Below are 12,322 nucleotides of genomic sequence, written 5' to 3'. Positions count from 1 at the left end.
CTTCTGTTTGACTTTTGTTGCCAGTAACTGTATGATCTCATTTTATATGGTTTTTCTAAGGTAGTGGTGTGTGTACATTTCTTGCGTGGTGACTCTTCTTAGATGCTCCTGGAGTACAGCATCAAACTCAGCCATCAGCTCCACAATTTTAAGGACGTTTCCATTGTTTGGCACATACAGCTGATCTGAAGTGCCACGCAGTGCTAGGTTTTGTGTAGCAAGCATTCTCACAATGGCAATGAGCCTTTTCAGAACATTTTGACAGTAAAGAGACTAATGCAATCTTCTCCTGATGCTGATCATCTATGGTGGCCTTTAACCTTCGTCTCATCTCAAGCTCTTTCTATCTATGGAATGCTCTCTGGTGATTTGCTGCCTTCTCATGGCATGCCAGATTTCTAGCCAGATTTTTCCAGTCCTTTGTTCCTGTAGAACTCAATGTGGCTGGAACATTAGGCTGGAAGAGTTTGCAACAAAAACAGTATGCAGCATTCTGGGTTTTTGAGTACATAAGCCATGGCCTCTCCACTTTGTCACCATTGGGAATTTCACGCCAGTAATGTGTTAGACGGAAACTTCTATTTTCATTGTTTTTGGGGAACAAGAAGTTTTTCACTTGCTGTGGCCCATGCAGTACAAGGAAGTCCCTCAGGCTGCTGCTCAAGTGGGTCCACAGTCCTGGATCATCTAGACTTAAGGAACTAAACTCAGCAGCAGCTGTTTCTTGTGCCTCCACCACACTCTTCTCTGATCTACACTTTTCTTCAGGAATGTGCATGGTTACATCCATTTGAGATGGAGATATGGATGCTGCAGTAGCTGCCAGGTCACCTGTACTCTGACTAACTGGTAGATCAGGCATCTCCTCACCACTCACGTTCTCACTGGGGCCGGAAGGCTCACCGTGGACATTTGTGTCTGTGTATCTCAGGAGAGCTCCTTCCCGCTTAGATAGAAAAGCTCCCTTTGCTTTCTTTCTTTTTCTGAATGCTGCCCCAGAGGGGCGTTTTCTTCTTTCTCTCATGACTGCTGTTCTGTGCCAGCTATAGTGGCTCTCAACACTCAATTGAAGGGGACAAATAAGCAGGCTGGTAGCAGGACCTGAGTGAGGGAAGATATCAGCGTCTCAAGGGCCTAACTGGCTCCTACTACTTCAGTTGACTGCCTGTTCCCCTCAAGTGGGTTCAGGGAAGCAGCAGGAAACACGAAGCTCCCTGAGAAGCTGGTGTTAATCAGTCCAGGCTCCTGGGGGTGCTAGAGAGATACATAAGAGGCTCCTCCCTCCTCCTCTCTCTCCCTGCAGCTCCTGCTGCTTTCCGTTATTCCCTCTCCCCTTTTCTCCTGCCTGCCTGTTATGTCTCTTGTACCCTTCTTCCTCCAGCACAGCACTCCACCATCTCTGTGCATCTAGAGCAGAGAGAATACATATGCACCAGCAGCAGACACAATTATTTACAATCTGGGTCCTACTGGCACCCCCCCCCCCACAGTCTGGTACCTGAGGCGGCCGCCTCAGTTCGCCTCATGGTAAGGTCTGCCCTGTCTCCCCCCCACTATATCCCAGCCCCCTGTCCCAGCCTGGAGCCCCCTCCCGCACGCCGAACCCCTCGGCCCTAGCATGGAGTCTCCTCCGGCACCCCAAACTCATCATTCCCAGACCTACCCCAGAGCCTGCACCCCCAGCCACAGCTCTCACCCGCTCCTGCACCCCAATCCCCTGCCCCAGCCCATTGAAAATTAGTGAGTAAGCAAGGGTATGGGAGAGCGAATAACTGAGGGAGGGGGGATGGATTGAGAGGGGGTGGGGCCACAGAGAAATGTCAGGGGCAGGGGTTGGGGCAAGGGTGTTCAGTTTTCTGCAAGTAGAAAGTTGGCAACTCTTGTGCTCGGTGCTAGCCTGTGAAAATAGAGCTGTGGTGTTTTAAATTGGGCATTCATAATTATGGGAAAGGTCAAGAAAATACACTTCTCCCATTTAAATCGCACTTCTTGGAATAAGGTTGCAGCAAAATGACAGGTGTTTAAGGCTATGCTGCTGTAAGGTCTCCAGTGTAGCCTCTCTTTTCTGGCAAGAGAGAGCTCTCCTGCCGGCATAATTAAACCATCTCCAGGGAGCAGTGGTAGCTATGTCAGCAAGAGAGGCTCTCCTGCTGACATAGTGCTGTCCACACCAGCACTTTTGCCGGAGAAACTTATGTTGGTCAGGGATGTGTTTTTTCACACCCCTGACCGATAAAAGTGGTTGTGTAGACAAAGCCTAAATCTTGTCCTGGGAAAGTGTCTCTGACCTCTGCTGAGTGATGTGATTGTAACATCAGAGAGCTGAGCTGCTTAGAGAATAGCTTCGGAGGGAAAAGGGGAGAAGGGAGTAAGACAAGGGAACTGAAGGAGGAAGAGAACGACCTCTCTGATATCACAATATCATCACTCAGCAATGAGCTGCTTGTAGGACAGAAGGAAAGGGAGGAGGAGTGAAGAACTGGAGAGGTAGAGGAAAAAGAAGCCCACCCATTATTTCATGAGTGCAGCCTAACTCTCACACGCTCATATTGCACTGGTTAATGAACGGAATAGAAGAAGAAACGCTTTCCCGACCACCCAACTATTAAGAAAGTCAGTGATTGTTGCAGAGATGTCTGTATATATGTAAATAGTGAGGGCTGGTAGTGTTGCCAGTCGATGGCGCTCAAGGATATGCAGCAAGCTGCTGAGTTTTGTAGGATCAATAAAGCTTGCAGTTATACACTGTAATGCCTGCCTCAGTGCAGCGATTTATATGGAGCTCTTACTAGTGGTCTATTTGGTTTTCATACAAGACTGAATTTCATCCTTTCACTGCTTCCTGAAAACTGAAATCCTCAAAGACTTCTCTAAACCTTAGCCCTCCTGCCTCTCTATCCTGCTAAATTAGATGTGTACGCCTGCATGTACACAAACACACATGGTACTGTGGAACAAACAAGATCATTGACTTTTTCATTGTTCCCTTCCCCCTTCCTTTTTTATACTGTCTAGTTAGAGCCTGATCCTGCCGCCAGAGCTGCCCATATTTGTTTTTGCATGGGAGTGTGGTTCTTTGCTTATGGACCACTTTCAGGATGTGTTCTGCAAATTGTAAGCTCTTCACAACTGGCATCTTGACTTCGTAACTGCTTGTAAAGCACCATGCAGCCAGCTGCTATACAGATGACACTACTATTGGTCATTCCTGAAGTGACTTCATTTTATTTTTAGACATATCCCACTGTGCTGCCTTGAGCTGCCAGTACCGCTGCCATTCTTCACCATCTGGAGGGACTTGCTATTGCCCTGCGGGATATGTAATCAGCAGCAATGACAGTCGCACCTGCATTGGTAAGTGAACAGTAGAGATGCAGATATATAAGTCTGGACTTTTCTCACAGGGGTCCTGGGTATTATGGATTCCACAAATATGAAAAAGAATCCATGATTATTGGATAAGTATGTGTGGGTGGACACATTGGCAAGCAGGTAAATCTTGAGAGTTACAAAGTTAAACCTCAAGCTGAATGGAAAAATAGCAAGAGAGCAAAAGCTCAGCAGCAGCATAAAACCACTGTGGGGACAGAGGAACAGGCCAGTGAGCGGTCATGAGGTCTTCACTTCCCAGCTAAGGAAAGACCAGTTTTTTAATACTTGGAGAGGTTGTTTGTGTTTAGAAAGGCTGACTCTGGTATGGCAACTTTATGTTCAAATCTGATGAAACAGCCCTTTTACTGTTCTTGAGAGCTTGATGCTGCATGCTGGGGTGTGTGGTTATACACCTGGGAAATCAGAAGTTACTCAACATTTGATCTATAATTCAAACTGACCTTATGTGAAAATGCAGATTGTTGTGGGTAAGGTAAAATGAGTATGGTACATTACTTTGCCACTCTGGAGTGCTGTATCTCCTATTATGAATACATCATATAGCCTTGCATATAAACCAAAAAAAGTCTGTCATAATTTCAAGGTGTTGTTTGGCTTATCTACAAGTCATTGGGAAGAAGGGAATCACTGAAGTAGGTATCCAAGGAAGTAGATCCCCATGTAGCTGTTTGATTCTGTGTTAAAGCAAATGCACATGCAGAGAGCCCTCTTCTTTAACTCTGATTCAGGAGCAAGTTGGCAAACCTACTCTCTGACCTAATGTAATGCCAATCGCTCTTCTCTTAATCCCATTGATAGGCCTATAAAACAAACTCTCCACATTTGCTAGGAATTGTGACAGGATCTCAGGTGATACTCATCATGTGAGATTCAGTCTTGCACAGAAGAGATGGGCCATAGTCATTTTACTCAAAATCTAGCAAGGGATCAGTGGTTCCTCTCTTCTTCCCACTGACTCTCATGTAAAAGGGGAAGTCCCTTGCTCAACTCCTGATTCAATAAGTAGAAGGTGGGGGCCAGCGGACATGTGAATAATTTCCTCTATTGAGATAAGAAGTGAAGGGGTTGGCTTATTAGCTGTAATGTTCAATAGGTTATTCTTTCACTTTTTAGTTTAAATTTAGTTTTACTGGTCATATACCTAAGGAATTCAGTGGGAAGTAGTTTTAGTGGAAAGCATTAATTTCCCAAACCCATAATCTTTTCATTCTCCCCTCTTCTCTGCTCCTTGCCAACCCTCCCAGTTTCTCCGGGAGTCTCCCAGAATCAGGCTCTATTTCCCAGAGGCTACTGAAGCTAAACTGGGAGATTTTAGGTGCTAAAAGTCTGGCGGCGCAGTGTCGCTAAGGCAGGCTCTTTACCTGTCCTGGCCCCACGCTGCTCCCGGAAGCGGCCGGCATGTCCCTGGGAGGGCTGGGAGCAGGGGGGTGTCTGCATGCCACCCCCACCCCGAGCGCCGACTCCAGTGGGAGCTGCTGGGGTAGTCTTCAGCTACCGTAAGCTGGTAGAGCTCCACTGGAGTCAGTTACAGCCGTTGAAGATCTGGCCTATGGTTTTTGCCTGGAATTATAGAGCAGATCTATATTGTCTAACTAGCTCTAAGTACCTCAAAATACAGGGACCTACAGGCCATTCACTTGTAATATGGGTTTTGAACTACTCATCTCATCTGAACAGCAGTTTAGTTCTGTTCTCTCAGCCAAGTCTAATGGAATTACTGTGTTAGATAGCAGCACTTCTAAGAAGGTGGCTGTTGATATGTTATACATGCTAAATAGCTGACGTGATGTTCCTTGTGGTTGTACTGGTACTAGGGGCTATACTTCTGGGAGCATTGCACCCTTGGGTACCCCATGTATAGTCTCAAATAAGAGAGATATTTCTGAGCCCAGTCAGGTGGGTATCTACCGAAAGTATCTCATATTCATTCCATCATTTGCTTTCCATTGTTCTTGATCACTCTTGGAAGGTAGACACTGAAATCCCTTTGCTACCAATTATTTTTTCCTCCATTGCTTGCACAAACAGATTTGTTGTTCTCAGGCAGCCCATGAAGCTTAGGCAGCGTCACTGATCTTTTTCTTTTGAGGAAAAGAAAAGAAAAGCATCTGTTGTCAAAAGGGAAACCTACCTACCAATAGCGACAGGGACTTTGCAAACAAATATAAGGAAAAGAGGGAGGACAATCTTCTCAGGCCTGCCAAGTATGACAGTGTCCTCCTTACTGGAAGCTGTGTTTATATGCGTGCCTTGTCCACCTAACAGATTTTGATGATTGTAAGATGTGGGGTGTGTGTGACCAGCTGTGTGAAGACCGTGTTGGCCATCACCAGTGTCACTGTGTGGAAGGTTATTTCTTGGAGCATCACCGCCACTGTAGAGCCAACACTTCATGTAAGTAAATGGCGCCAAGTGTGGTTCTTGCTGTAATTTTACTTGTAAAGCAAATATTGTCTTGTAATTTTCTGTGTATTGCTGAAAAAAAGTAGTGAAATATGCTTGAGTACAGCAGACACACACAAAATGTTCCAGTGGCATGAAAGATTCTGCTGGTTCCAGAGATATTCCCTATCTGCAAAATGCAATATTCAGTTAGAAACAGGATTTTCAGACTGGTGGATCATTATTAGGCTGCTCGCTCCATTTACTTTAATGGCAGCTTTGTCTGAGTGAAGTGAGCAGGATTTGGGTCTTAAATATCATCCACTGAAATAGATCCACTAGCGTCTCCATGGATATATATTTTTAAGGCAAACTTTCAAAGCCTTCTTATTGGAGAGTCTCTGCTGCTATGAAATGCTCTAACGGGATGTGAGAATGAAGAATACATATGGGAAATGGCAATAAATAAAAATTCACAGAAGATAGGCTGCATGGCAAACTCAAAGAATATCCATCTCTCGTGGGAAAAAGGTCTTTTGAGAGAAGGTGGAGGGTGGCAAGAGAGAGAGGGAGAGAGAGAGAGAACCTTCTTCAGGATGTGGATATACACAGGTTTGGTAACATTTTCACACAGAAGTGTTTTTACTGCACATTCCTTAGTTGCCTCCTCCAAAACAGGCTGTAGACCAGGTTGCCACGCAGTGCTTAAAGGGCCAGATTTGCAAAGGTGGATGCAATGTGTGCAGTCTACAAAAACAAAATCATATTTGCACCCACCAGCAGACAGGTATACACTCAATATTGATAAGTGTCAGTTTATACCTGTGTATTCTATTTGTAGTTTGCAAATACATTAATGCCTGTTTGCAAAATAACACTTTCAGCTGGTGTTGCATCAATTATTTTCTCCAATGGTCGTGATTTGCTGATTGGAGATATCCATGGAAGGAGTTTTCGTACTTTGGTGCAATCCCAGAATCGTGGCATTGCGGTCGGAGTGGACTTTCATTTTTTCCTACGTAGAATCTTTTGGACAGACACAGTGCAAGATAAGGTAGGTAGAAATTTCAAGAAAAATATGATTTTTGGAAGCAAAAAGACCCAGGAGCGGAATGTGTTGATAGTGTTTCATTTTTGTGAGCTGATGCAGGCAGTATCTTTGTTTTCTAACAAAAAAGGCCCTTGAGAAGTTTTACATTAATCACCACATTTTCCAAGCTATACTGTTACATCTGATATATTAAACAAAGCATGCTATTATATGGTGCTATCTTGAGCAACTTTTAATTTTATTAGAAATGGAATCCAGAAGCCTAATTAAGAGAAATAGTAGACATTCTTTCAAAACTGGACAAATTTTTCTTAGTAATTTTTTGAAACCTGATCATTTAAAATGTAAAACTGCTGTGCTTTCCAAGATGATAAAAATCAGATTTCTCCCATATACTCCAAATGGGATTGTAATTGAGCTTTGGGTAACAAATATTGACAATATTTTGTGTAATGAGCCAATATTTTGTTACACTACTTTTTTTTTTAAAAGAGGAAATATGATCAGTTTAAATCAGAGTAAAACAGTAATTTTCAGAAGTCAGTTTGGGGTACATGTCAAAGGAGGTAGGCTCATATTTTTCCCATTGTCTCTTTTCTCCTTCCCCAACCTCGTTGAAAAGAATAAAAGTTGCAGTTCAGTTGCATAAATCCAAAACTTTTATAAGAACTTTGTAGGGCAAGTAAACCAACACTGGAAATAAGCTGATAACTCTGTGTCTGGAAGAATCTGTATATTTCTGAGTATAGAACCGTGTCACTAATGTTACATGTCATGTTACCTACACACCCCATTTCTCTAAACTCTAGACTACCAAAAAAGAGCCTAATTTCAATAATAAAAATTTTTATAGGACACTTACTTATTGCCCTTGCTGGATGGGGAATAAGATCTTCCAGGTTCACCTATGACCCACGCCCTGCTGACCCTTATGTGTAGAGCAGGGGTCGGCAACCTGCGGCACGTGTGCCAAAGGCGGCATGTGAGCCGATTTTTACTGGCACGCTGCTGCCAGCCGGGGTCCTGGCCGCCGGCCCCGCTCAGCCAGCTGCTGGCCTGGGTGAACGGAACCCCAGGCCAGCAGCAGGCTGAGCGGGGCCGGCGGCTGGGACCCCGGCTGGCAGGAGCTAGCGGACGGAACCCCAGAGTGGCGGTGGGGTTCAGCCGCTCAGCCCACCGCTGGTCTGGGGTTCTGCCCACTGGTGTAGTGTATTAACTTTTTCTCCCCGTAGGAATGTGCTCCTTGCAGAGCACCAGGACTGGCAGCCATAAGTAGTACACCATAAGTAGCACATTCCTACTATAATACAACTACACCCGTGTAGGGACGGCTGTGCCTCCCCAAACAGCCTGCCCCCTATCCGCCCCCTCCCACTTCCTGCCCCTGACTGCCCTCCTCATTAACCTCTGACCCATCCAACACCCCCTGCTCCTTGTCTCCTGACCGTCCTTCCCCCCAGACCCCAGCCCACCATCCAAGCCTCCCTGTCCCCTGACTGCTCCGATCCCTATCCACACCCCCGACCCCTGACAGGCCCCCCGGGACTCCCACGCCTATCCAACCACCCCTCTTCCCCATCCTCTTACCATGCTGCTCAGAGCACCAGGAGTGGCAGCCGTAATTAGTACACCAGAAGTAGCACATTCCTATGCGGAGCAATTTAATACACTCCACCCAGCCCCGCTCAGCCCACTGATGATCTGGAGTTCTGAAAATATGTTCTCGCACCCCTTATCAAAAATAACACTACACTTAGCTTAAAAACTTGAAAACTTAGAAACTTAAAAACTTGGTATATTACAGTAATCATTAAAAAATGTATAATGTTAATAAATACATAGGTTTGATGAAACAAAGTAGTTGTACTTATGTGCCTGTGCTTAATTTGTGTTTTCGATGATTTACCTTCTAAAAAAATCTCGCATGTCTCGCACCCCCAGAAAGGGCATCTCGTACTCCCAGGGCATGTGTGCACCCCAGTTTAAAAACCACTGCACTAAACTGATAAGATCTGCATTTTAATTTAATTTTAAATGAAGCTTCTTAAACATTTTAAAAACCTTGTTTACTTTACATACAGCAATAGTTTAGTTATATAATATAGACTTATAGAGCGAGACCTTCTAAAAACGTTAATATGTATTACTGGCATGTGAAATCTTAAATTAGAGTGAATAAATGAAGACTTGGCACACTGCTTCTGAAAGGTTGCCGACCCCGGTGTAGAGGGTTTGCACAGAGCAAGGTGACTGTCACTGTGCTGGTGTTTACCACATGTCTAAATTTGCCAGGCCTTCCACAGCAGAGTCACACTGTCAAGGGCCCTGCCTGGCCACGGAGAAAGGGCAGAATTTGCCCCATTGTTGTTAGCTTAGCAGAATTATTGCATTTTCCCCACAGAATATTTCCATTTATTATGCTTAAGACAGATGCAGCAGCATAGTTTAAGGTTGAGGCCAGAGTTTTACCTGTAAAATGTTTTTGCCTGCAATTATACTGTTGTTTTACCTTTTACTGTAAAAGGTACCAACACTTCAGTGAATGGACATTTCCATCAAAAGCTTTTTGTGGCAGAGACTGTCTATTTATCTATGTTTGTGTAACACATAACACAATAGAGCTCCAATCCTGTTTGCAACTTCTAGGAGTAACAACAACAATACATAAGGCATTCTCTTACATGTGAAATGCATTGTAATAAATATTTATTATAACAGAAATTACATAAATGTTAGAAAAACAAATACAATTAAACACTCTGTTAACAATTAAGCTAAGGTACAAACTAATCAAGAACATTATGAGTTATGCACCTACGAAATTCTTCATCTCATCTAGTTTGCATTTGGCCTAAAATCCTCAAGATCCTCCATCACTGGGTTTAGAACAATGGAGTAGGTGCTTAAACAGTTCATATGTTCAACAATTTGTGGACCCAACAGCGTGGAGTTAAAATTGTGACCTTTTTAGTTCAAAGCTTTCTGGATTGTATTAATTTGTGGTGCATCGTAACATTGGTTTAATGTAGGCCCCCCGCCCCAGAAAAACACTTTTTTTGGTATGAATCTTTATCGTAGCAAAAAGACTAAAAGACTCACTCGTTTGCTTCATCGGACTGTAGCTGTCAGCTCACATAAATTAAAATGGTATGTCTCCTTGAGCCTTATACTCTTAAGAGCCAGGGGCTACAGTAAGGGGCAGCAAAGGGAATGCAGCTCCCCCTCTGCTAAAGCAGGAGAGCTTTCAGTCCTCTTTTTCACTTCAGTGAGCAAGGCTTCCCTGCAGCTCCCCCTGCTTGCTTGGTTGGTGCAATAAGAGATCCTTCTCCTGTTTGTTTACTTAACCAAGGTTAGAGCTTTGCTAAAAGACTCACCCTTGGTTAAGCTGTTGAAAACTCATGCTTTTGCTGGGGTCCAGAAAAGCCACTCCATTTTTACTGTGGTAGAAGTCATTTTCAGTCCGGTAACTTGTCCAGTCTGCAGGAATGACACATGGAGCAAACTCTCTGGTTCTGCATTTGGATCCTAAATTTCACAAAGATCCTCCTTATTTCTTTTTGCAAAAGCCTAGAGAGCAGCTTTAAAGGGTTTACATGGGTAACCACAGGCAGAATTTGGCCCCATATCTATAGGGCCATGTGATTACCTCAGGCATGACAACTACTGTGTGAGTAATTAAGATGACTAATGGAATGTCATGGTAGTTAATAGTTTAGGTTAATAATATGTATTTTATTTTCAGGTGTTTTCTGTTGGTATTGATGGTTCCGGTATCCATGAAGTTTTAAATGTTTCACTTGACACACCTGAAAATCTCGCAGTCGACTGGATTAACAATAAACTGTATGTAATTGAGACCAGTGTGAACAGAATAGATATGGTAAACTTGGATGGAACTAACCGTGTAACTCTTATTGCTGAAAATCTGGGAAATCCTAGAGGAATAGCACTCGACCCAACTGTTGGGTAAGTGATACAGGTGAGGTAATGAGAAAAGATGGTTAAAATCCCTGTATTCGTATATAAAGGAACAGTAACTAAGAAATAGTCAATAATTGTCTTTTGAAATAAAACATAAAAGGGAGTTCTTGACAATCTGTGTTCTACTGGCTGATCTCTCGTTTCACAAGAGTTATGGGTATTAAACCCAGCACCACAACTAAATTCCAGTTTAAACATCATGCTTGGTTTGAAAAGTTACTTAACCCTCTCCCTTTCACATCCCTTTGTAGTATGGCTCATACATTTGCCCCTCAGAAGTGTCTGCATTTCATTGTGGGTGAACGTATTTCTGTACATGATGTATTGTACAGTGTCACGTTATTTGTGAGGAAGACTATATAATTATAATTGATAAATAATATTACCTATATACTACAGATATGGACTAAGACCCTAGCTATATACCATGCTATAGAACTGTCTGTTACGGCAGCACTATGAAATGCTTTTACTCTCATTGTTTGGAGCCTGAGTATTATGACAAGATTTTGGCCTTCAGTGTGCACGTGCAGCTGCCATTGAAACCAATGAGAATTGTGATGTGCATCCCGGGGGTAGAATTTTTCCGTAAAGGTTTTGTTGTGGCTGCTAGCTTCTTGCTGTTTGGGATGCAGTAGTGGGTGAACCCTGTAACGCTTGTGTTTGTCCCTGCCCCATATACTTCAGCAGTACGTTAGAGGCATGAAAAAGAATGATCTTCCTCTGGGACAGAAAGATGAGTTTCATGCCCTTTATAATGATGAACTGCCCACGTGGTTGATCCTGGCTTTTTCCTGGTGGTCTGTTTGGTTCCTCTGTCTATTGCTGTGCACATTAGAAGTTCCATAAACCTCTGGGTGAAATCACAGTCTTTCTGAACTCCATCTGTAGAGAAAACTGTAGGCCAGATCCTCAATTGGGGTCAACTGGCATATTTCCATTGTGCACCAATTGATACTATAGCTCCAACTCTAAAAATGTGCTGTTTTAAATGATGAAACAATTTGAAAATTCCACATAAAATGTAGCTTTTATATAAAATCTCAAGGAAATGTGGGACCTTAATTTTTTTTTCTTTTATAGTTATTTATTTTTCTCAGACTGGGATAATCTTTCTGGAGATCCTAAAGTGGAAAGGGCCTTCATGGATGGCACAAACCGACAAGATTTGATAAAAACAAAATTAGGTTGGCCTGCTGGAATAACTCTGGATATTGTATCAAAGAGACTTTACTGGGTGGACAGCCGCTTTGATTACATTGAGACTGTAACTTATGATGGGCTTCAAAGGTAGAAGAGAATTTTGTTTCTTATATTTTACAGGCCAGTTGCACTATGTCTGGTTCAAGATCTGTCTAACCAAATGAGATTCCCAACATCTAAACTATAACATAACTTGAATGTGATATAGGACACCTTAATTTATGAGAAGTGTCACTCTGACGGTTGGAAAATGTTAAATTCCTCCACTGTACCTCATGTTTTATGCCTATGTCCTATTTTCCCCTTGATTAT

At 43.2% G+C, this 12,322-nt stretch overlaps 1 protein-coding gene across 3 annotated transcripts in view; it reads left to right on the top strand.

Moving 5' to 3' along the window:
* LRP2 (LDL receptor related protein 2) overlaps positions 1-12,322 on the top strand; it is a 181,292-nt gene that overhangs the window by 43,109 nt on the left and 125,861 nt on the right. For all 3 annotated transcript variants that reach the window (XM_084643577.1, XM_084643576.1, XM_084643575.1), the window contains exons 9-13: positions 3,235-3,354; positions 5,659-5,787; positions 6,660-6,829; positions 10,569-10,792; positions 11,891-12,097. In XM_084643577.1, coding sequence (XP_084499703.1) covers positions 3,235-3,354; positions 5,659-5,787; positions 6,660-6,829; positions 10,569-10,792; positions 11,891-12,097 — 850 coding nt within the window. The remainder of the gene's footprint in view (positions 1-3,234; positions 3,355-5,658; positions 5,788-6,659; positions 6,830-10,568; positions 10,793-11,890; positions 12,098-12,322) is intronic.

The sequence above is a fragment of the Lepidochelys olivacea genome (genome assembly GCF_965140295.1).
Source record: "Lepidochelys olivacea isolate rLepOli2 genome assembly, chromosome: 11".
Taxonomy (NCBI): Eukaryota; Metazoa; Chordata; order Testudines; family Cheloniidae; genus Lepidochelys; species Lepidochelys olivacea.
This window is presented reverse-complemented; position numbering and strand designations above follow the sequence as displayed.